The sequence below is a fragment of the Scyliorhinus canicula genome, chromosome 4, assembly GCF_902713615.1.
Source record: "Scyliorhinus canicula chromosome 4, sScyCan1.1, whole genome shotgun sequence".
NCBI classification, from domain to species: domain Eukaryota; kingdom Metazoa; phylum Chordata; class Chondrichthyes; order Carcharhiniformes; family Scyliorhinidae; genus Scyliorhinus; species Scyliorhinus canicula.
In genome coordinates this window covers 200,092,247-200,117,077 of record NC_052149.1, presented here as the reverse complement: position 1 = coordinate 200,117,077, position 24,831 = coordinate 200,092,247, and the positions used below count along the sequence as shown (strand labels likewise).

General features: G+C 46.3%; 1 protein-coding gene across 1 annotated transcript in view; it reads right to left on the bottom strand.

Annotated features, from left to right (window-relative positions):
- The window catches only part of LOC119965306 (neuropeptide Y receptor type 5-like), a 113,520-nt gene that overhangs the window by 15,051 nt on the left and 73,638 nt on the right, over positions 1-24,831 (bottom strand). Inside the window, exons 5-8 of the mRNA XM_038795861.1 lie at positions 16,411-16,584; positions 10,463-10,696; positions 8,857-9,066; positions 4,434-4,641 (exon numbers count right to left, since the gene is read on the bottom strand). Of these exons, the coding sequence (XP_038651789.1) occupies positions 4,434-4,641; positions 8,857-9,066; positions 10,463-10,696; positions 16,411-16,584 (826 nt within the window). The remainder of the gene's footprint in view (positions 1-4,433; positions 4,642-8,856; positions 9,067-10,462; positions 10,697-16,410; positions 16,585-24,831) is intronic.

Here is a 24,831-nt window from a genome sequence, read left to right as displayed (position 1 = left end):
TCAAGTTCGCCAGTACCAATCCGGCCCCAGTGAATTTGACGCCAGGGGGAATGAGAATTACTCTATATTCACGTGGGCAGAGTGTTGGCCCTTTAGCATGCCCTGAATTGCTCCACAAATAGCGCCCCAACGGGAACTCGAACATCACACAATTCATTCCCGGCTTCAACACTTAGAATGCGATTCTCCGGAAAGGTTTCTCAGTGCGGCAGCGAGCGGGAACTGCCTCAACAATCCCGGCTCTCGGCTCAGCGAGGCCAGCAATGCTATTCAGCGTTCATTGGTCCACTTAACTAGGCCCTGAGGGCTTCTCGTTGCAAATGAAGGCTCACCAGCTGATTTGCGACCACTGTGCGAGGCAGCACCCCCCCTAACAAGGTCGAGCAGCACTTAAGCAGCACTCGATCAGCCAACCTCACTCAGCTCGCAACAGTGGCGCCCAGGAGACCAGCCCCAAGCATTGGCGATGCGGGCCTGGCCAGGCTCTTAGATGTAGTGGATGCCAGGAGAGATGTTCTATTCCCTAGAGGATCCCAGAGGGTGAGCCACAGGGCAGCCAGTGCTGCCTGCAATGAAATGGCACCAGCTGTAAACTCGAGGAGGACTGGCCTCCAGTGCCGAAAAAGGTCAACGACCTACAAAGGTCAGCACGAGTGAGTAGACACCAACTTACCCCCTTCCCCGCTCTCCCAAAACCTTTCCAGCCCCACGTGAGCATCCACCCGCCCCAACTCACCAGCTCCCAACCCCCCCTTCACCCTCCTCTCCCTTCAACACGCCCCAACCCTTCCTTTACACCCCCCTCCCAACACTGAACCAAGCGTGTGGCTATCGATGCCCTCTCTGTGTCTCCTCAGGAAAAGCTCTCCCGCAATTGCAGGGAGAGGGCCCAGCCTGGCAGAAGGGTGCTAGACTTAAGGATCCTCACCTCCTTTGAGGAGCGGGCCCGGAAGTGACTGGGGTGGCTGAGGACAGGGCGGTCATCCACAATGAGGTTGGCGGACGCTACAGAGATGATGAACCAATGGGCTCCATTCGGAGGACCTGTCAAATGTGAGTTGTTATTGCCTTACTGATTGGCCCATCCCTCCCACTGATCGCATGTCCTTTCCCCCGCAAGTCCTCCAGCAAACGGCACCAGCCCATCCCGGGTGGACCCCTTTCCAGCCTTCCAGGAGACCACCTTGGAGGGGAGCTCCGAGGAAGACACAATCAAAGCGGTAAAGCCAGGATGGTCTAGCATATCGAGGGTCACTGAGGGCACTGGGGAGGTGGTTAGGTAGGGAGATAAGAGGGGGGGTGAGGTGGAGTGGGGGGGGGGGTCACAATTGGGAGAGTAGAGAGCACATCCCTTGACCACAACAAGTAGCTCCTCTGCCACTTTCTTCCACAAAGCGGGCCAACCTACGAATCCTTGGCCCATCTAACATAGAACATAGAAAAATACAGCACAGAACAGGCCCTTCGGCCCACGATGTTGTGCTGAACTTTTGTCCTAGATTTAGAACAAATTAATCTACACCACACAATTCTAAAGATACACATATAAAAAATTCAAAAATTCTGATTTAAGTCTTTATGAACAGAATCCAAGTAATTTTTGTAATCAGGCAATATACTTCTTGTATCAATATCTAAATAAATTCAACTAAGTAGTTTTATTCTATCTTCATTATTCAATAATGTGGCAGGCTCTTAAGACATCTCCCTCTCCCCCCATCCGCACACCGCATGCAAGTGATGGGTGTGAACGAGCACTCAGCAGACAGGCAGTGGTCCCGACTATGGCATAGATTGACAGGCGCTCAGCTCTCTGCAGGTAACCAATGCCCTGTATAACTGAACCCCCCCGCCCTAGACAGTGATCCGCTGACAATGCCGACACAGTCCCAGCACCCTGGAGTGATGTGACACAGACCCTGGGAGTGTGGGAAATGGGGGCCAGAGGTGGGGGTAAGGTATTGGCGATGAACCAGGCCACGTCCTAAGTGAATCGGGTGAGTATGAGGGCTTCCCTGGCCCTCTGGGCTTGCTGGACCCTTGCCGCTACCGCCTGTCTTGCAGCCTCCGGCTGGCCCTCTGGTTCCTCCCCGGCCTCGTCCTCCAGATCCTGCTGTTCTAGCGCCACCTCACCATCCTCGTCATTGTCCTATCAGACCTCCCCTTAACCTTTTATTTTCTAAGGAGAACAATCTCAGCCTCTCTAATCTTTCCACGTAACTAATTCTCCCCAAAGTGTAATGCTCAGAATTTGGTACAGTATTCCAGCTGAGGCCTAATGAGTGATTTATAAAGGTTTCCATAAATTCCTTGCATTTGTATTCTGTGGGCAGGATTTTATGCCCCCCCCTGCGGGTGTGTTGGGAGGTAGTGGGTGGATCATAAAATTAGGCACCATGCCATGGACAATATTCCTGGTGCTTAATCATCTGCCTCTACCCCGCCACATTTTTACCAGTGACAGGGGAGATTTCGGGAAGTCTGCCTGTCCTTGGACCAATTCAGGCCCTTAAGTACATCTGAAATAGGAGCAGAAGTTTGTCATTCGGCCCCTCGACCCTGCTCCGCCATTCAATAAGATCATGGCTGATCTGTTTGTGTTTTGAATTCTACATTCCCATCTACCCCCGGTACCATTTGATTCCCTTGCCCAACAAGAATCTATCTACCTCTATCTTATCATTTCCCGTGATCCCGCTCCCATCACCTGTTGAGGCAGAGTTCAAAAGTGGTACAACCCTCTCAGAGAACAAAATTCTCATCATCTTTGTCCTAATAGGGCGACCACGAATTTTAATACCATGTTCCCTAGTTCTGAACTCACCCACAGCAGGAAACACCAACTCCACATCCACCTTGTCAAGACCTTTCAGGATCTGATATCATTCAATCAAGTCATTCCTCACTCTTCTAAATTCCAGTGAAAACAAGCTCAGTCTATCCAAACTTTCCTCTTAAGACAACCCGCACATTCCAGGTATCAATCTAGTAAACTTCCTCTCAACCGCCTCTAATGCAATTACATCCTTAAATAAGGAGACCAAAACTGCACACGGTATTCAAAATCTGCTCTCATCAATACCCTGTCTAACTGAAACATAACATCCTTACTTCTATGTTCGATTCCTCTCGTATTGAGGGACAGCGACAATTAGCCTTCGTAATTACTTGCTATACCAATTGGTGGCTGCATAAGGACCTGTTTCCGTCACTGTTGGGATTTTACCCACAGTGGGAGAGGCCCACGCCAAGGGGGTGTTTTTCAGTCCGCATTAGCCGTCCGAGAGTATGGCAGCTCGAGTGGAACAAGCCACAAAATCGGAAATCACGATTCTCGTCGGTGATATCACTTTTCCTGATTTTCCCCATCCCTCGCCAGTGAGACATTGAGGTTCACCCGCATAAAAGGCGGGAAGTTCAGTTAAGTGCACTCTTCCCCTTCACTGAATATTCACATTGAGGATTACAGCAGGTTTGTAAAAACGTGAATCAGTTGAGCGGACCACCCCCCCCCCCCCCCCCCCCCCCCCCCCCCCCCAACCCCCCCTTGCCGGAACAAAGGTAAGAATAGCTTACCCCCCACCCCCATAAAATCTGTCCCCAAGGGCGGGATTCTCTGGTCATGGCCGCCAGGCGACCGGAGAATCCTGCCCGAGGTCGATGGACTCTTCCATTGTCCGCGTCTCACCCGTGGCAGTCTTGTGGCCCGTGGGGGAGAATTCAGCCCGTATCGCTATAAAGCCATATGGTTTTTTAGCAGTCTTCTCAGCTTATCCTTGCAACATTAAAGATTTGTGTATGCAACCCAAACTCTTTATACCATCTGTTCATCTCTTCTTAAACTCCACTTTAATCATTCTAATCCCATTTATCCTCTTCCAACTGCATTTTCTGTACTCCTCATGAGTACTCCTATTTATTATTTATAATTAAAACATTTTACATGTCTCACTTTTAAATTTCACTTTAGCTTTCATCTCTATTAATTCACAGAAGTTTTTGTTAATGCCCTCGTATTATTTTCCACTCCATCCAGCTTCTCTTTGAAGATTTTCCATAGATGCTTTGTTTACCTATTTGATAACTTTTTTCGCCCAGTTAATTTTCAACTTTTTTTTCCCCTGTTTGGTGCCTTTACCTCCATTTTCCTTTTCTATTCTTTTGTTGAACCTAATTATGTTATAGTCACTTTTTCTCAAACCTACTCTGATGTCTGCTATTTGCGCTTTTAATTTCTCAGAACCAGAGCAATACTTCTTTCTTATTGGGCTAGGGACACACTAATACCTAAGAAGTAGCCCAGGGTACAGGCTGAATTGCATTCCCAACCCCGCCCCATCCCCTTGACAACATACCTCCCCTGACCACCCAAAATCAAACTTCAAATTGATTTGAAAACACAAGGATGAAGTGCTTTGTTTTGCATTACTTACCATGGATTTGGACTGATCGGGGAGTGGTGCCAATAGATTGTTTCCTGGAGACAAGGGATCGGCAGCTTTCCACTGAACTCAAACGTAGACTAATGGTGTTCTCTTTCCTAAAGTTGTCAGAGTCACTGTGGGTTGAGAGATTATCTCCATACATGTGAAGGCAACACCGGAATGGATAGAAACGAATGCACAAACGTTGCAGGTCGGCCTGTCAACAAACAGAATTCCATTGTTATATTAGACCCTGTATATAAACTAAAGAAATAACAGATCCTGGAGATATTCTGTGGACTAATAACTTCTACTTACAGGAAACTGGAGACCTCGCCCTGAAGTTTTAGGGGGATGTGGGGGCTGATTGTTCACGGAAGTGGATTCCAAATCTAGTAGATTTCTACTCCAAGCAACCCTGTATGCCAAACTCCATTTGGGGTAAGGAACCATGTGAATCTACCCACTCTGCTCTCCACCTGTTTCATTTGTTTTCTTGCCCCTCCGTAATCTTCTCCACTGTGGCCCAACCTAATTTACTGTCCTTATCCTTTCTTGCATTTCTTCCTATATGGCAGAGTCCATTCTTTCTCCTCTCTTCCTCTTCATTATAAACTTGCAATTTCTTTCAACTCTGAACCCATCTTGATACTGGCTGCTCCCTACTTCTTCACAAAGGTGACCGCCTGTCTTATCTGCCTCTTTTCTCAAGATCATAGCCTAACTAGTCTCGCCAGTCTATAGATTTTCCAACATGGGAAAGTATGGAAACTTACATTTAAAAAACAATGCTCCAGTCTTTAAATCAAAATTAGCTCTGGTTATAAACAGAAACTCAGCACATTAATTTTCCTGGGCAAGACAGGAACTGCAGGGCATTTGAAGTTTACATTCCTCCATGTGCACTCATTGGCCTGGATTTCCTGGCTGTCCTCATTACACCAAGGATAATGTACTTTGAGGGTTCAGGTAAGGCAGTTTATGAGAGGTCCAGTCTTTAAAGACAGCCACAACACTAAGGGAACAAATAAACGAAAATACTTGCATTTACAAAGCACCTTTATGATCTCAGGACATCCCAGTATGAGTTCTGGCTAACCCTTTAACTATCTCAACTTTAAGGGGAATACCCTCTTCCTCCATCAGTCCTCATACTGAAGATCCAACTCAAAGATCTAGGAAGAGTATCTCAGCTTTCAGTGAGGGACTTTCGCACCTTCCAGACTCAACATCGAGTTCAACAATTTCAGGACTTAACCTCTACCCCCATGTTTTTGGACAGATGCAATTCACATTTACAATTCCTATAGATCCATCTTTTATATGTGCCCATCTCCTTTTGCCTTGCACCGCCATCCATTTCACCATTTAATCTCCTGCCTTCTACTCAATACAGATATTCTTTTTGTTCTTTCCTTCCATTCCCCCCATTTCCCCACTTGAGTAAAACCTGTTACGTCTCTGACTTTTTCAGCTGTAATGAAAGGCCATTGACCTGAAACCTAACTCTGTTTCTCTGTGCAGCATGGTGGCGCAGGGGGTTAGCACTGCGGCCTCACGGTGCCGAGGTCCCAGGTTGGATCCCGGCTCTGGGTCACTGTCCATGTGGAGTTTGCACATTCTCCCCGTGTTTGCCTGGGTTTCACCCCCATAACCCGAAAAAAATGTGCAAGCTAGGTGGATTGGTCACACTAAATTGCCCCATAATTGGAAAAAAAATGAATTGGGTAGTCTAAATTTATTTCTTAAAAACTCTGTATCTCCACAGATGCTGCCTGATCTTAGTATTTCCAGCATTTTTTGTTTATATTTCAGAGTTCCAGCATCCTCAGTATTTTGCCTTTGAACTCTTCATCCATGATGCTTTCGATAATCCTCCTGTCGTCCTTTCACCTAAACCCTCTAATGCAAGGTTAAGAGGGGTTATTGGGTTAGGGGGATAGGGTGAAGTGAGGTCTTAAGTGGGTTGGTGAGCACTCGATGGGCTGAATGGCCTCCTTCTGCATTGTATGTTCTATGTTCATATTCATGGCTGTGCCTTGATCTTACCATTTCATGTGGCCTCTCTATTCCCATCAAACTGATCGCAGTCAAGGCCATTTCCAACCACTTATTTTATACCCCTCATCATCCACATCCCCTTTCCTTCACACAATTCCCTAGAAAATATTCTTTCTCAAGTCACTTATAGCCTGTTTTTCAAACTTTTCAACATGGCCTTTCACCCTTTATTCATCACATTACTCTGTAGATATTGATCTGTTCAAGCATTCCCTTGTGTCCATCACTGGGGTTTTTATCCTGCTTAGACTGTAATTCTCTCCCAGCCTATCTGTTTAGCCCCCATCTTCACTTCATTCCAAAGGGTGCTGACTTCAGCATATTTTTTACAACTGGCTTAAACATCCATCACTGTATCTGGCTGAACAATGGCAAGCACTATTGGAGTCGGGCAGCACTGCAACACAGTGGTTAGCACTGTTGCTTCACAGCGCCAGGGTCCCAGGTTCGATTCCCGGTTTGGGACACTGTCTGTGCGGAGTCTGCACGTTCCCCCCGTGCCTGCGTGGGTTTCCTCCAGATGCTCCAGTGTCCTCTCACAAGTGCCGAAAGACATGCTTGTTAGGTGAATTGGACATTCTGAATTCTCCCTCAGTGTACCTGAACAGGCGCCGGAGTGTGTCAACTAAGGGATTTTCACAGTAACTTCACTGCAGTGTTAATGTAAGCCTACCTGTGACAATAAAGATTATTATTATTAGTAGCTTGCTCTTCTCTGACCCCTGTTCTTCCCAAGTAAGCTACATTTAGCTTATCTCAAGTCTCAAATTACCAATATTCTATTTCTATATTCTGAAAGAAATCCATTTGATTTGCATTTGAAAAGACTCAACTGAGTTTGCTCTCTAGATTTCCTACTTGCCCACTAAAATAATGCTTCTGCAGACTAGTTAAGGATTAGCAGTCACTTTTTCTGTGCATTGCAACTGTTTTTCAGGTACTATTTTGTGCTAAACTCAGGCAAATGATGTAAGAATACATCAGAACATAAGAACTAGGAGCAGGAGTAGGCCATCTGGCCCCTCGAGCCTGCTCCGCCATTCAATGAGATCATGGCTGATCTTTTGTGGACTCAGCTCCACTTTCCGGCCCGAACACCATCACCCTTAATCCCTTTATTCTTCAAAAAACTATCTATCTTTACCTTAAAAACATGTAATGAAGGATCCTCAACTGCTTCACTGGGCAAGGGATTCCATAGACTCACAACCCTTTGGGTGAAGAAGTTCCTCCTAAACTCAGTCCTAAATCTACTTCCCCTTATTTTGAGGCTATGTCCCCCAGTTCTGCTTTCACCTGCCAGTGGAAACAACCTGCCCGCATCTATCCTATCTATTCCCTTCATAATTTTAAATGTTTCTATAAGATCCCCCCTCATCCTTCTAAATTCCAACGAGTACAGTCCCAGTCTACTCAACCTCTCCTCATAATCCAACCCCTTCAGCTCTGGGATTAACCTAGTGAATCTCCTCTGCACATCCTCCAGTGCCAGTACGTCCTTTCTCAAGTAAGGAGACCAAAACTGAACACAATACTCCAGGTGTGGCCTCACTAACACCTTATACAATTGCATCATAACCTCCCTAGTCTTAAACTCCATCCCTCTAGCAATGAAGGACAAAATTCCATTTGCCTTCTTAATCACCTGTTGCACCTGTAAACCAACCTTCTGTGACTCATGCACTAGCACACCCAGGTCTCTCTGCACAGCAGCATGCTTTAATATTTTATCGTTTAAATAATAATCCCGTTTGCTGTTATTCCTACCAAAATGGATAACCTCACATTTGTCAGCATTGTATTCCATCTGCCAGACCCGAGCCCATTCACTTAACCTATCCAAATCCCTCTGCAGACTTCCAGTATCCTCTGCACTTTTCGCTTTACCACTCATCTGCAAACTAAGGACACATTGCCCTTGGTCCCCAACTCCAAATCATCTATGTAAATTGTGAACAATTGTGGGCCCAACACGGATCCCTGAGGGACACCACTAGCTACTGATTGCCAACCAGAGAAACACCCAAAAATCACTTATTGTCACAAGTAGGCTTCAATGAAGTTACTGTGAAAAGCCCCTAGTCACCACATTCCGGTGCCTGTTTGGGGAGGCTGTTACGGGAATTGAACTGTGCTGCTGGCCTGCCTTGGTCTGCTTTCAAAGCCAGCGATTTAGCCCAGTGTGCTATACACAACAGAAACAGGCCATTTGGGCCAACCAATCCATGCCAGGCTTAGTACTCTACTTGAACCTCCTCCCTTCTTTCCTCATGTAACTCCGTGCATAACTCTTTACAACCCTCTATTTCCTTCTCCCCATATGCTTACCATGTGCTGACACATATGCTTCTTACCTTACCTGTTAACATACCCTGAAATTGTCATTGTAGAATCCATAAATAAGCGGGTTCCAGAAACTATGTGACATGGCCAGGTAGTGGGAGAAGAAGTAAAGAGCGGTGATATCCATAGGGTCACTTGGCAGCACTGCCGGATTGAATTCATACGTAACACTGAAGATGTGAAATGGCAGCCAGCAAAGGGCGAAAACAGCCACAATTATAAACAGCATCTTGATCACCTGAAAGTAGATTTTGATAAATTGTGATTTTATCCAGGTCTACTTCTCCATATCAATTATAACCCTTTAAAGAAAGTGTTAAGCCAAAGAAGAAAATAAACACAATATGGAGTTGCTCCCATTTTGCGACTGTGATTTCAGCAGCAGAATGGTGTATATAAACAAGGTTTCTACCTCCATCAAAGTTAGGATAGTAAATCGACCAAATGCCCAGCCTCAATCTCCTAACTGTGTTTAGAATTTAGGAGCTCAGCATGTTTTCTTTCAGCTGATTGGCTGTTTCTCTAAGAATGTTCACTGAAAACCCAGGGCTTGGGATGGACTGCAGTAACATTGATGGATGTTAGTAAACACTTAGACCAGCATGAGAAAGCCATTTATTACATACAGCTTTGTTGAAATATATTGGCTAAAATCACTGAAAACAGGAGTCCCCACAGATTTTCCCAACATCTATCCAGAGACCACTGCTAAGACTCATTGCTGCCTCAGCGGAGATCAGCACAATCACCGGGGAGCTAAGCTGAGGCTTTTCTAGTCTTCATGACTTAGGACCACACCTGGAACAGTGTGGTGAATGTAATATAGTTGTATATATGTTAATTCACACTGTCTTTGTAAGCGCAGTAGCGCTATCCTACCACTAGGGGGAGTAGCGATGGGAGCACTCAGGAACTTGTACTGGGCTCCACCCTTGGCTCCGCCCATGACTCCTTCCCCTAGTCCAGCTGTATAAATACCCGTGTCCAGAGTCAGCCTGAGTTCACTATGAGTTCATCGACAGGTAACAGGCTGGCTCTGAAGTAAGTCGATTAAAGCCTAGATTCACATCGGAAACACGTGTCTGGTGAATTGATGGTTCCATCACACAGTTACATATCCATTGGGAAAAGGACAACATCAATTCTTGAATGTAGCAGAGTGCTGCAAGAGTATGAATGCCATTATATCAAACACAGTTCAGCTTTTTGTCAATATTCTTTGTGAATCTCAGCAATGGAAATGTCAAAACATGGAAAATGCCTCTACTGAAATAATGGCAGCTGCGGACAACTGGCTATATGAGTACTGCAGGGATGCATTATTGTTTGTCTAAAATCTAGGTGTGTGTTCAGACAAGCAAAGGGTCTCCATGGGTTATTAAATATGTTGTTAGGGCAGCACGGTGGTGCAGTGGTTAGCACTGCTGCCTACGGTGCTGAGGACCCGGATCCGATCCCGGTCCTGGGTCACTGTCCGCGTGGAGTTTGCACATTCTCCCCATGGTTGCATGGGTTTCACGCCCAGAACTGAAAGATGTGCAGGATAGGTGGATTGGCCATGCTAAATTGCCCCTTGGGTCCTCTAAAAAAACATTTTTTAAGTATTAAAGGAAAAAATATATATATGTTGTTACCTTCCGTTTTGATTTGTCTTGCTGAGCTTCTCTGTTTTTGTCCATATTTCCTGGTGGTCTCCGACCCCACAGCCTGAGTCCCACATTCCAGTAGGTTATGGTGAGGATAAATAAGGGCAGCATGTAAGTGAAAAGCAGCAGAAAGAGCGTGTAGACCTTCCGGTAAGTATTATTAGGCCAACCAGTCTCCAAACAGATCATTTCATATTCGCTGTCCAGGTTCATGTACTTGGCCTGGCACACAAAACAACATCATTCAGGTAATGTTCGATACCAAAAACCATTTCTATCAATGCCAAATCCCAAATTATACTGTGCTTTTAAGCAATTTACACCCATAAATTCTGAACTTGTCCATAGATCAACCAGGTAGAGTGGTGATGGAGATGTAACTCTTCAGCAATTTATGGTCACAATGTCTTCCAGTGGCTGGGGAAAAATAGGGGCTATAAGATTGATAAAGAGATTCAAGTGGTAAAATTACTTAAAATCCGCGCAACAAGGGTCAATGGAAGTGTGGTGATCCAACCACTGTATATATGTGTGCTTGCAGTAGGGGGATGTATGGCCATACCTGTATTACAGGTTTCTCCAGTAAGCCCCTGCCGGCTAGCTCCGCCCACAGCGAGCTGTATAAATATTCGTAATTTTCACTGAGATGCCATTCTACAGCTGCCGCCGGAGGAATAGCATCTCACTGTAATAAAGCCTCTCTTGTACTTCACTCGAGTCTTTGTGTACAATTGTTAGCGCCACAAGAAGCATCAGAGGAACAATGATACTCCTATCAAAATTCCTTTCAATGCATGGTACATTCATGCTACAGGGGCTGATTTTTCCTGATCTTTGGCCCTGGGTATCTGGTTGGAGATCTGTGATAGTCGGTCTCAGCCCCTCTACATCGCCCTGTAGTATCCCTAAGGTGCAGAATGAGCTCTGTGCTTCCAATAGGTGCAGGCCCAATAAAATGAGGTGAGAGAATATGTTCCTGAGCACACATCTCAATTCCTTTGCATTGGAGCTTTGGGGCACCTACACATTGGGAGGAGCGGTGGGGTGGGGGGGAGTGCTGGGGGGGGGGGGGGGGGGGGGGGTGCTCAGGAAACCAGCAGTAAAGCATGTACTGGGATCCCAGTGAGATTGTTCTGGATGTTCCTGACAAATCAAACACAGGCCTGAAAGTAGGGAACCTTACTTTCAGGTCGATTTTCAGCTAGGCTCCACGGCTGCATGATTATATTTCAGCTGAAGGATTTAAAAGATGAAAGTTAAAGCACGATCCAAGTATTTGAACAAAGGCCTGCAGCACTGCGTTGCCAATGTTATAAGGCTGCACTTTTCTCCACTGATCTGATGCTGTAAAGGCCCAAGGGGAGATTCTCTGCAGCTGTGTGATGTCACATGACTGGATGCAGTGCCAGAAGAGGTCTAGCAACCTAATCAGGTCAGGAAAGCTGTGTGCATGCAGTGGCACATTCAAATATATGCTCATGTGGGTCTAATCCTAAGCCCCCTCGCTTTATCTTCCCCAGACTCCTTCTGCACATCCTTCCTCACACTAACATTTCTCACAGATCAATTATCTTTTGTTGCCAATGCACATTTTCAAACCTTATCTGAACATTCACCGACACTAACCCTGATTTTCATACAATGTCACACCTATTCCCCACAGTGACTTTCGTCAAATGATGTTCATCTGTCCACAAACAAATTCACTCATGGGTCTCTTCTCTCCCTTCTTGCAGGAGAAGAGAGCACTGAACACTTGGGAAAGGTAGAGGGCTGGATTCTCTGTCCTCTGATGCAGAAATTGCATTTGGCAACGGGGCAGAGAATGCAAAACGGGGAATCTGTGGCCTTTTGACGCCAGCTTTCCTGATGTAAAAGACCACAGTTTTCCCGACGGCGTGGAGACATAGTCCCAAAACTGAGAATCCAGCCGAGGGAATTGGAGGTAACCATCCTTTCCATACTGACAGCTGTGATGGTGAGCCATCTGCTTGAACTACTGAGGTCCTTGTGGTGAAGGTGTACCCACTGTGCTGTTAGGCTGGACTTTCCAGGATTTTTATCCACTGACAGTGGAGAAGCAGCAACATATTTCCAAGTGAGGGTGGTGTGTGATTTAGATTGGAACATCCAGCTGATGGGTATTCCCATGTGCCACCTGCCATTGTTCTTCTTGGTGGAATAAATCATGGGCTTGGAAGGTACTGTCAAAGGAGTCGTGCCAAGTAGGTGGTACACATTGTTGCTAGTGTTCACTGGTGATGGAGCATGTGCTGTAAACCTTTTAACTTCCCCAACAAGACTATCAAATGTCCCTGTAAGGACACTTGTCCCATTCCAATTCAGGTGTAGACTGTCCGGTTTGTACAGATCCCACCTTCCCCAGAACCGATCCCAAAGCCCCAGAAATCTGAAGCCCTCCCCCCTGCACCATCTCTCCAGCCACCATTCATCTGCCGTATTCTCCTATTTCTATACTCACTAGCTTACAGTACCTTTGAGATGCTGCTCGCTAATCGCTTTCCTAATTCACTCTCCAAACTATAGAATCCCCTACCCTTATTGCTCTCTTGTCTTTTTTCCTCCCTCTCTGTACAACTGAGTCACCCATGGTGCTGTGGTCGTGACTCTGAACTGGGTACCTGTTAGAAAGTGGGATGTCCTCAGAGGAATACTGCACTGCCTACCTTGTCTTTCTGTTCGCCACCCAGTCCCTCTCGCCTGCATGGTGACCACCTCCTGAAACATGCTTTTCATTCAGCCCTCGTCCTCGCGAATGCATCTCAGTAAAACCAGCTGCTTCACAAGTTCCAAGATATGGTGCTGAGTTTTTGCATTTCTTGGCACTTTCTGCACAGATAATTGTTCAGGATATGGGTAGTTTCTCGGAGTTCCCACATGTGCACTCAACGGCTGTGGGCACCCCAGCTGTGCCTCTCCGTTACCATTCAAATAAATCTCTTCTGCATCCTCTCTAACACTCTAACACATTTCATAAAATGGCTGCTAAGAATCAAACAGAATACTCCAGCTGAGGCCTAACCAATGTTTTAAAAAGGTATTCTCTTTGCTTTTTGATGTACCATCAATTCACTACAAGACGATGAGAGCGGGCGAACATAGGCTTTATTAACCAAGAACTTGCCTGCCTGTGACTGCTGTACAAATGAGCGCCGCCCTCAGGCGGCCGGTCTATATACCGTCGGGGGGTGGAGCCAGTTTGAAATTAGGGACTCCATTAATAAAGCCAAGGATCCCATATGCTTCATTAGCTTCTTCGTCTGCCACTCTCAAAGATTAGTGTACAAACATCCCCAGGTCTCTCTATTCCTGCACCAGCTTTAACATTGTACCATTTAGTTTATATTGCCTTATCTCTCATTCTTTTGGCTAAATTGTATAATTTCACGCTTTTCAGCTTTTAAATTCAACAACCCTGCTTTTTAAAATCTCTTTCCTTTGCACTCTGACTTCCAGCCATCTCCCCGTGAATGGGGCATTATTCCCTTGATTTTCCACGCATCATTATCTTTACCAGAAATTTTTATATTTGGTGCATGATCTGCTAATGTCTGGGAGTTAACTTGAAAATCTATCCCATGTGTCTAAACCTAGCTTATATCTTCCTTTGCTCCTAGAGTAGGTGATTTTTTTAGGATTTGGTTTCTCTGCCACCTCAGACAAATTATTATTGTTTTATTGTTAACTCTGACAATGAGGCCTCATTGGGGTGTGGTGGAGTGAATGGTGAAGATGTGAGGCCTGGGCTACGTTCCGGCCCAAACCTTATCTAAATCAGTTCGGCTCAACATCAGTCCGACTCCAGCATCAATAATATGACACTGATTTTTTAAAAATTCGTTCTTGGGATGTGGGTGTCTCTGGCTGGGCCAGCATTTGTTGACCATCCCTGAAGGTATTTAACACATAGCTGTGGGCCTGGAGTCCCATGTAGGCCAGAACAGGTAAGGATGGCAGATCGTCCTTAAAGGGCATTAGTGAACCAGATTGGTTTTTATAACAATTAACATAGTCATCACTAGATTTTTAATTCCAAACTTTTATTGAATTCAAATTCCACCATCTGCCGCGGTGAGTTTCGAACCCATGTCTCCAGAGCATTACCCTGGGTCTCTGGGTTACTAGTCTAGTGACAATACCACTGTGCCACTGCCTCCCCTTGGTGTGAGCAAGGAGCATGGAAAGATGCTGCAATGCATTGAGACTATGGGAATGATCCTTGCAAAGTTTAGCTTTGACAGGAGGTTGAGGGTGATTGTGGGAAGCTTGTCCCTCCTGGCCAACAAGGAAAGTTTCAAAAAATCAAATTAACTTATTTTTATGGCATTTTTCAGGACTATGTGCTGATTTGATTGCTACAGGTTGCCATTTGGATCTGAATACCTAGTCCCCTGAGATTCAAATCTCAAAGATGCCCTCAGCCAATTGGGTAATGGCCTCATGCTGTCTGAAATATACCTGCTAAAATGGGGACGTGTGTCTTCAATGTAGATCCAGTGGGTGCCATACTGCTTATATTTTAATCCCCTTGTCAAGCACTGTAGGTTAAATTAGGTGCTCAAGTCATCTTACTAACCAACCAAAGAGGAAAGAGGCCACTTGGCCCAATCTCTCCACACACAGTCATTTCTGCTTCTGGCTCAGGACTCTGAAGTCTCAATTACCATAGGAACTAGAGCCCTAGCCAATTTTCTCTCACATAATTCATCAGGGGGCTGTGACCAATTATAGCCTTTGCACGACTGGGCTGAAATCAACAAACTCAGCTGACATTGAAGCTCCACAGCTCAACTATTGATTCAATAGACTCAATGGCACGGGGTGGCATTGATGCACACTGGTAATGTTACTGGACTCATAATCCAGAGGTCTAGCTAAGGCTCTGGGGATATAATGGGAACACCATGATAACGGGTGGAATTTAAATTCATTTAATACATATTGTACAGAAAGCTAGGGCTGGATTCTCCATTTTTGGGACTAAGTCCTCACACCGTTGTGAATGCTGTGGACTTTTACGCGGTGCTCTATGGTGGACTCAGCCCGCAGACCTGGACCGCCGCCCGGACACCTGCACACATAGCCCCCAGTCCCGAATGAAGGCCCCCTGCCCTCCAATCGGCCATCCCCCAGACTGAGTCCACAGCAGCCACGCGAGTATCACGGACAGTGGGACCATGTTAGAACCACGCTGTTGGAAATTCGGCCGGTCGGGGACGGAGAATTGCAGGGCGGGCCTTAGGCAATGGCCTGAAGTGGTGGATATTCAGCACGGCGTACTCCACGAGTATGCCGATTTTCGGGGGCGCGGAGAATTTGTAAAACCGGCACCGGTCCCGATTTGGTGCCCGAAAACGGATTCTCCGCCCCGTCGCTGAACATGATTTTGATGTCGGGGTGCGGCGAATCCAGCTCCTAGTCTCAGTATTGGTGATGATGCCAACTATCACCAATTGTTGTAAAAACCTTTGAGGGAAGGAAATCTGCCATCCTTACCCGGCCTGGTCTGCATGTGACTCCAGACCCACAGCAATGGGTTGACTATTAATGCTCTCTATAGTGACCAAATACAAATGGGGAACAAATGTTGTTGGTAGCAAACAACCATGATCAGGGTAGCAGTTTTGCAATGATCACATCATCACTAATAAATTAGCACTTTGCACGGACATAACATGGCTGCAGGTATATTTATTTACCATTTGAGAAATGTAAGCTCTGAGATTCTTTGTGAGTTCTGTCAAAATAGGTAATTCTGACACAAGCCTGATAGGAAAATGATAGGTACCTTGTTGGGAAGAACCAGGAATGATCTATATTCCTTCGTTTAATATTATTTTCCTTATATTTAAGGAATGTTTAGAAGAACGTCTGAAACAGAGACAGTCACTGAACAATATATTCACTGCACTCACCCTCGATACAAATAACTGCACAGATGCGATGCTGAACGATACCATCCAAATCACTGCAATTAATATCTTACTGCGGGACCGACCCATGCGAGACTTCAGAGGATGGCAAACGGCATAATAACGGTCAACGCCAATGGTCATGAGAGTGTATATACTGACCGACACAGAGAGAATCTAATAAAGAAATTAATAAATTAAAAGTTCTTAAATTAAAGTTGCAGCTCGAAAGAGGTTGGAATTAATTCTAACAATTAAGCAACAGATCACTACATTTGATGATACATTTTGCACTGATTCACCCCTGGTCTGGAACTTCAGTCAGCAGGGCTGTCGAATTAAGTGGTGTTACCTGAAATTTTCTGGACGTTAAAATCAGTGGCTAGAAAATTGGCGTGAAAATGGTGCACTGATCACCATTGTCAATTTTCTTTTGCAGGATGTGGGCGTCACTGGCTAGGCCAGTATTTACTCCCATCTCTAATTGCCCTTGAGAAGGTGATGATGGTATGAAGTGCAAGGGCAGCCCTGCAAACCATGTCCACATGTTTTGGGCATGCCTGGAGCTTAGAGAGTTCTGGCAAGGGTTCGCGAGGGCAATGTCCAAGGTGCTTAACACACAGGGGGTACTGAGTCCAGAGATAGCGATCTTTGGTGTGTCAGAAGACCCGGGAGTTCAGGGGGCGAAAGAGGCTGAGGTCTTGGCCTTTGCCTCCCTAGTAGCCCGGAGACGGATTTTATGAATGTGGAGGGACTCGAAGCCCCCGAGTGTAGAGACCTGGGTTAACGACATCGCTGTGTTTCTCAGCCTCGAGAAAATAAAGTTTGCCTTAAGAGGGTCTACGCTAGGGTTCTCTCGGAGGTGGCAGCCGTATGCCGACTTTCTCGGGGAAAATTAAAATGTCAGCAGCAGCAGCAATCCATAGGGGGGGGGGGGTGGGGGGGGGAGGGGTGAGTGCTTCATTGGGATGGTGTGGGAAGTCTGGGTCGCGTGGGGTAATGTCTATTTAATTCTTATTGTATATTCTCTTTTTGCACTATGTTAATGTTCACTCTAGTTTGTTTTGTTATTATTGTTACTACTGTTTTATTATGAAAAATTCTGCAAAACCTTAATAAAAATACTTTTTAAAAAAAAGAGAAGGTGATGGTGATCTGCCTTCTTGAGCTGCTGCAGTCCATGTGGTATAGCTACATAGAGAATTTGGGACGATGCATATTCCGATCTGGACTCACACCAGTTATGGGGGGAGATTTCAATTGTGTATTAGACCCGAGGATGGACAGGTCAAGTCCCAGGTCTCTGGTTTCTTCTGGGATGGCAAGGGAGTTGGCTGTGTTCATGGTACAGATGTGGTGAGGGGGGAGGGAGGGGTGGATCTATGAAGATTTAGTCATCCAAGAGAGGAGTTTTCCTTCCTCTCTCGCATGCACCAGGCCTACTCCAGAAAAGATTACTTCATAGTGGGAAAGGTGTAAGGTGTTACTCCCGGGGATGGTGGGAGCTGGGTACTCGGCGATAGTGATATCGGACCATGCTCCACACCATGTGGATTTGCGATTGGAGATGGAGGGTTGGACATATCACTCATGGCAGTTATGGGGTTTTGTGAAAGGGTGGCTTCAGCCATAGGGAATTACGTGTAGATTCCAACCAGAATGGGAAGGTCTTGGGCTGGATTCTCCCCTATCCTGCGGGACGGGGGGTCCCGGCGGGATGGAATGGCGTGAACCACTCCGGCGTCGGGCCGCCCCAAATGTGCGGAATCCTCCGCATCTTTAGGGGCCAACCCCCACCTTCAGGGGCTAGGCCCACGCCGGAGTGGTTGGCGTGCCAACGGCCGGTGGGAAAGGCCTTTGGCGCCACGCCCGCTGGAGCCGAAGGGACTCCACCGGCCGGTGGAAGTCCGCATATGCGCGGGAGAGTCAGCGGCTGCTGATGTCATCCCCGCACATGCGCAGGGGGTGGGGGGGTCACCTCCGCGTCAGCCATCACGGAGGCTGATGCCTGACGCAGAAGGAAAAGAGCGCCCCCACGGCACAGGCCCGCCCGCGGATCGGTGGGCCCCGATCGTGGGCCAGTCCACCATGAGGGCACCCCCCGGGGCCAGATCACCCCCCCCCCCCCAGGACCCCAGAGCTCGCCTGCGCCGCCTGGTCCCACCAGTAAATACCTTGTTTAATTCACGCCGGCAGGACCAGCATAACAGCAGCGACAGGCGCGGCGCGATTCCCGCCCCCGCTGAGTATCCGGTGCCGGAGAATTCGGCGGCTGGCGGGGGCGGGATTAACACCGGCCCCCGCCGATTCTCCGACCGGGGGGGGGGGGGGGGGGGGGGGGGAATCCAGCCCCTGGTCTTCTACATTCTGGGAAGCTTTGCAGGAGATGAGGAGAGGGGAAATAATATCATACATGGCCCATAAGGATAAGGATGGCAGGGACGAAAGACCATGGTTTGTGGACTTAATCTTGGAGATGGGTCGGCAGTGCTCCACGGCCCCTACAGCTGACTTGTTGGCAGAGAGACAGAGGCTACAAATGATGTTTGAGCTTGAATCGACGGGGAATGCAGTGAGACAGCTTCGCCGTTTGCAAAGGACGTTTTATAAGTTCAGGGATAAAACCAGTTGATTATTGGGCCACACGGGAAATAACCCAGGTTAAAGATGAGGGGGGGCAAAGCTTGTTTCTGCCCCGAATAAGATTAATGGAGATTTTGAGGTTTTTTTATCGAGGACTGCAGGAGGATAGCTCAGAGATGGAACAATTTTTGGACAGACTGGACTTCCCGGTGGTAGAAAGGGTGAAGAAGGAGGGGCTGGAGGCACCGTTTGGGTTGGAGGAAGTTATAGACCGTATTCGTTCCATGCAATCAGAAGTGATCTCTGAGGACCAGACAGGGTTTGTCAGGGGCTGACAGTTGTCCAATATCAGGTTGCTTTTTAATATGGTCATGTCGCCCTCTGTGGCACAGGTGTCGGAGTTAATCATCTCCATGGATGAGGAGATGGCCTTTGACTGAATGGAGTGGAGTTACCTCTTCGAGGTCTTGGGACGATTTGGGTTTGGTCCTACTTTTATTTCCTGGATAAAACTGCTATATAATGCCATCATGGCTAGTGTGTGGACCAATGCTGTGAACTCATGATATTTCCGACTACACAACAGCAGGAGACACGGATGTCCGCCGTCCCCAGTATTGTTCGCGATAGCGATTGAAGCACTGGCCATTACGTTTAGATCATCGGGGGAATAGAAAGACATTGAGAGGGGGTTGAGGAGCATAGATTATCCCTTTATGTGGACAATTTGTTGTTGTACTCTGTTTCTGATCCTCTCACAGGTTTGGGAGAAATTATGGAACGGTTGAAAAAATTTAGATCCTTCTCAGGATTGAATATGAGCAAGAGTGAAATCTTCCCGGTAACTTCCCGAGGGAAGAGGACAGATCTGTGGAGGCTGCCTTTGAAACTCCTGGGCCAAGACGAAGTTTAGGTATTTAGGGATTCAGGTGGCACATGATTGGACACGATTACATAAGCTGAACTTGGCCGATTTGGTGGAAGACGTGAAGGGGGACCTGAAGAAGTGGGACCCCTCCCACTATCCTTGACGGGTAGAGTGCATACGGTCAAAATGAACGTTTGCGGAGGTTTCTATTTGTATCAGAGTCTTCTGATTTTCCTCCCTAAATCTTTTTTGGCTAGGGTTGGTAGATTAATCTCTGCCTTTTCCTGGGCAGGATTAGAAGAGTGTTCCTGCAGTGACGGCGACAATCGAGTGGGTTGACGCTACCAAACCTGATGCGCTATTACTGGGTGACGAACATTGGGAAAATGCAAAGATGGTTTGGGTGGGGATGGATGGAGGAGGCCTCTATGTAGTGTTGTGTCTGAGGGCGTTGGTTATAGCCCCTCTTCTGTTCTCCCCAGCCAGACTCTCGACCAGCCTGTTGGTTTGGAACCAGTGTGGCAATAGTTTGGACTGGGAGACATGATTTTACTGTCACCAATCTGTGATAATCATAGGTTTGCACCGTCAGGGCTGGATGCAATGTACAGGATATGGAACAAAGAAAAGTACAGCACAGGAACAGGCCCTTCGGCCCTCCAAGCCTGTGCTGACCATGCTGCCAGTCTAAACTAAAATCCTCTACACTTCCTGGCTCCGTATCCCTCTATTCCCATCCTATTCATGGATTTGTCAAGATGCCCCTTAAATGTCACTATCGTCCCTGCAGGTTTGGGAGAAATTATGGAACTGTTGAAAAAATTCAGATCCTTCTCAGGATTGAATATGAGCAAGCGTGAAATCTTCCCGGTAACCATCTCCTCCGGCAGCGAGTTCCAGGCACCCACTACCCTCTGTGTAAAATACTTACCTCGTACATCTCCTCTAAACCTTGCCCCTCGCACCTTAAACCTATGCCCTCTAGTAATTGACCCCTCTACCCTGGGAAAAAGCCTCTGACTATTCACTCTTCTATGCCCTTCATAATTTTCAGGTCCCCCCTCAACCTCCGTCTTTCCAATGAGAACAAACCGAGTTTATTCAACCGCTCCTCATAGCTAATGCCCTCCATACCAGGCAACATCCTGGTAAATCTCTTCTGCACCCTCTCTAAAGCCTCCACATCCTTCTGGTGGTGTGATATGGAGAAGAAAAGAGGTTGAGAGGTTTAGGGTTTTTTTGTGGAAGATAGGTTTGTGGATCTAGAGGAGATGGAGGAGAAATTTCTATATCTGAAGGCGAGTGAATTCAGGTATTTGCAGGTGAGGAACTTTATTCTTGAAGAGCTTTCTTCGCTCCCTCAGTTGCTGAGACCCACACTGATAGATTGGATGCAATCACGGAATGAGATGGGCCAAGGGAAGATCTCCGATATATATGGTTGTTTGCTGGAGACAGGGAAACCATAGCTAGAAGAGGTGAAGGGGAAGTGGGAAGAAGAGTTGGGTCTCAGGCCTCCTACACTAGGCTGAGCATGGTACAGTTTAAAATAGCTCATAGAGTGCACATAACTAAGACCTGTATGAATGGGTTCTTCCCTGAGATGAGGGCAGGTGTGAGCGCTGTTCAGGGGGGCCAGTGAATCACTCACACATGTTGTGGTCCTGCCCTAACCTACTTGAGTTCTGGGTCTCATTTTTTGAGATCATGTCGGAGATTGTTGGGGTCAAGTTGGAGCCCTGTCCGCAGGTGGCCATCTTTGAGGTGTCAGACTTTCCAGAGCTCTTTGAAGGGGGGCGGGCTGATGTCTTTGCCTTTGCCTCCTTGGTGGCCCAGAGGTGAGTCCTGCCTGGATGGAGGTCGGCAGTACCGCCCAGGGCCAGGATATGGTTGGTGACCTGGCAGAATTACTGCGATTGGAAAAGATTAAATATTCCGTGAGAGGGTTGAAGAATATTTGTATTCCAGGCTGATATGATTAATCATTTTCTTTAAGGATCTGCTCGTGGGCAGCAGTTAGAGGGATGGGGCAGGAGGGTTAGCAGGGAAGAGGATGAGGGAGGGGGGATATTCGGGCTGAGGGGGGAGTGGGGATTTAGGGTTGTTGCTGTTACTTCATTGAAATAAAAATGACAAAATTATGTATAATATAATTCTGCCTTTGTGAGAATTTGGTAATGTTTGGAATATAATTTATATTTAAAAATATATAATATATACCATCGCAATTTTCTCAATTGATACAGTATTATAAGATGCACACTTGCATCACGGCTTGGTGGCAGACAGTGTATTATTACTTAATACACACCAGTGATGATGAATGTACTATATTACGAATAAACTTCGGGAAGTGTTGGGCAGTGGCTGGCCAGAACCTCGAGTGTGGTTTTTAATGCTTGCCGAAGTGTTGCTGTGGCAACATTGTTTTGCCCACTATGCCAAAACAACACATTAACTGAATCGATATATAAAATGACTGACGTGAAGTAAAATACTTTCTGATTTCATTTGACTGACTTGAGATGAAAATATTTCACATGTTACATGTATGTCCTGTAGATACACAGGAGCAAGGAGATATACCCGAGACCATGGTCATCATTGACTGGGCACCAGTGATCCCATGCTCCTCTATGCCACAGAGACTTGGGCAAGCTAGAGTGACACCTCAATGCACTGGAGAAGCACTGTCAGTGGTGCATTCGCAAGAAGGTGGCAAGTAAGGCAGTCCAACATCAGCATCTTCTTCCAAGCCAACATGCCGAGCATTGCGATGCTAATCACTCCAAACCTGCTCAGGGGTGGGACATGTCTGACCCCTGGAGCAACTTTTCTACTCGGAACCCGATCATGGCTGGAGACTCTCAGAAGGACAGCAGAAATGCTTTAGGAATGTCCTCAATGCATCCCTGAAGACATTAACCACCCTACTGACTCATGGGAGTCCCTGACTTTTGTGACTGACCAAAATGGAGAAGGTTAATTCAGCAAGGCACTGACCACATTGAGAGTCTTCGTCAGGAGCACGCAGAGGCTGCCTAAGTAGGAGAAGGATATACAGGACCATACAAATATAATGGTTGTTAATATTTATTTTCTTACCATTTTACAGAACTTGCTTAAAATCAGATAGACAGATTGGATGAGTGGCAGGTAGGTTTTTATTATGTGAGATTATATATTATGTATATAACAATTGGTGGGAAGAATTGAAAAGCAGAATGCTAATTAAATGGTGAGAAACAATTAAATGTTGGTTTTTAGAGACATTTGATTACCCTTGTATACAAAACACAGAAAGTGAACGTGCAGGTACAGAAAAAAATTAGGAAAAGACAAATGGTATGTTGGTCTTTATTGTATGGTAATGGCAGAGCAAGATTAATGAAGTCGAGCTGGAATTGTACAGAATTTGGTAAGATTCCACCTACTGTATTGTGTGTTGTTTTGGTCTCCTTGCCTAAAAATAATTGCCTTGAGGGTAGTGCACAGAAAGTTCACTAGATTGATTCCATGGGATGAGAGGGTTGACTTAGAAATTGAATGGAATGGGCCTATACACTCTGGACTTTGGAAGAATGAAAGGTGATTGCATTGAAATATATAGGGTTGGATTTAATGTTCCCCCACTGGCAGATTGGAAAGCAGGTTGGCGCATTAATTCCAACAGGCAGTGGCACCACCTATCTGTCTGTCCCAGACAGCTGCATCATCCCAGTGGTTGGAGGTGGTGTTGGATGGCCCGTCCACCCAAGGTCTCTTAAGTTGACTCAAGTGGACAATTAATGCTGACTTCAGCCCAATCCCGACTCCCCGGTTGGAAAATAATGATCTTGTAACATGGGTTTATCCAGGATCGGGAACACAATGTTGGTAAATGGCCTGATTTGTGATTCCTGACTCCAAGATGAACACCCGGCTCTTTATTCATCCATATTCCCGTTCTTTTTGGTGAAATTTTTTGGAAGGCAATATTTTGTGCCCTTTTACCCAGGTCTTGCAGGCATTGCAAGCCTTTGGTTAAGGTGCTCTCCAGTAACTGTCAGAACTTGCGCAGATCTTTCACTGGCTTTTCTTGCTGAGTTTGCAACTGGGTTCAGTGTGGGATTTTAACTTGTGTTGTGAGGTTTACTTTTCTCCTGATATCAAATATCATTTCTAAAAATCCAATAACTAAAATGTACTTAAGTCAGGAGATACAGAAGGAATCATAGAATCAACAGTGCAGAAGGAGGCCATTCAGCCCATCGAGTCTGCACTGGCTCTTGGAAAGAGCACCCTACCCAAGGTCAACAACTCCACCCTATCCCCATAACCCAGTAACTCCACCCAACACTAAAGGCAATTTTGGACACTAAGGGCAATTTATCATGGCCAATCCACCTAACCTGCACATCTTTGGACTGTGGGAGGAAACCAGAGCACCCGGAGGAAACCCACGCTCACACGGGGAGGATGTGCAGACTCCGGACAGACAGTGACCCAAGCCGGAATCGAACCTGGGACCCTGGAGCTGTGAAGCGATTGTGCTATCCACAATGCTACCGTGTTCCCCGGGGGAGGAACATATTTTGCAAACTGTGTTACTGGGGTTTAATTTGTATCTTATAATTTTCCGGACAACCCACTCAAAAACTAGACTGGTTCAAATTGTGACAAGTGTCACAGCTACGTTTGGACATTGTTTTTACAGAAAGATATTTCATTATTTTCACCTGCATTCTCTGCAGAGCGATTCCCTTTGTGGATCTCAATGCAATCAAGTGAGGATCTTCTAAAATGAAAGCTCCTTATCCTATTATTGAAAAAGTACTCCACTGCCCACGAGAGAGATCCTGTTGTTTATTAGAGAGACTAACTTGCCAGTCACTGGTAAACCACTTGGATGAATCATACTGTATGTTGTTTAAAATAGAGGTCACATATGACAACCTCAGCTCACCATCCAAATAAAAACTTACGAAAAGCAT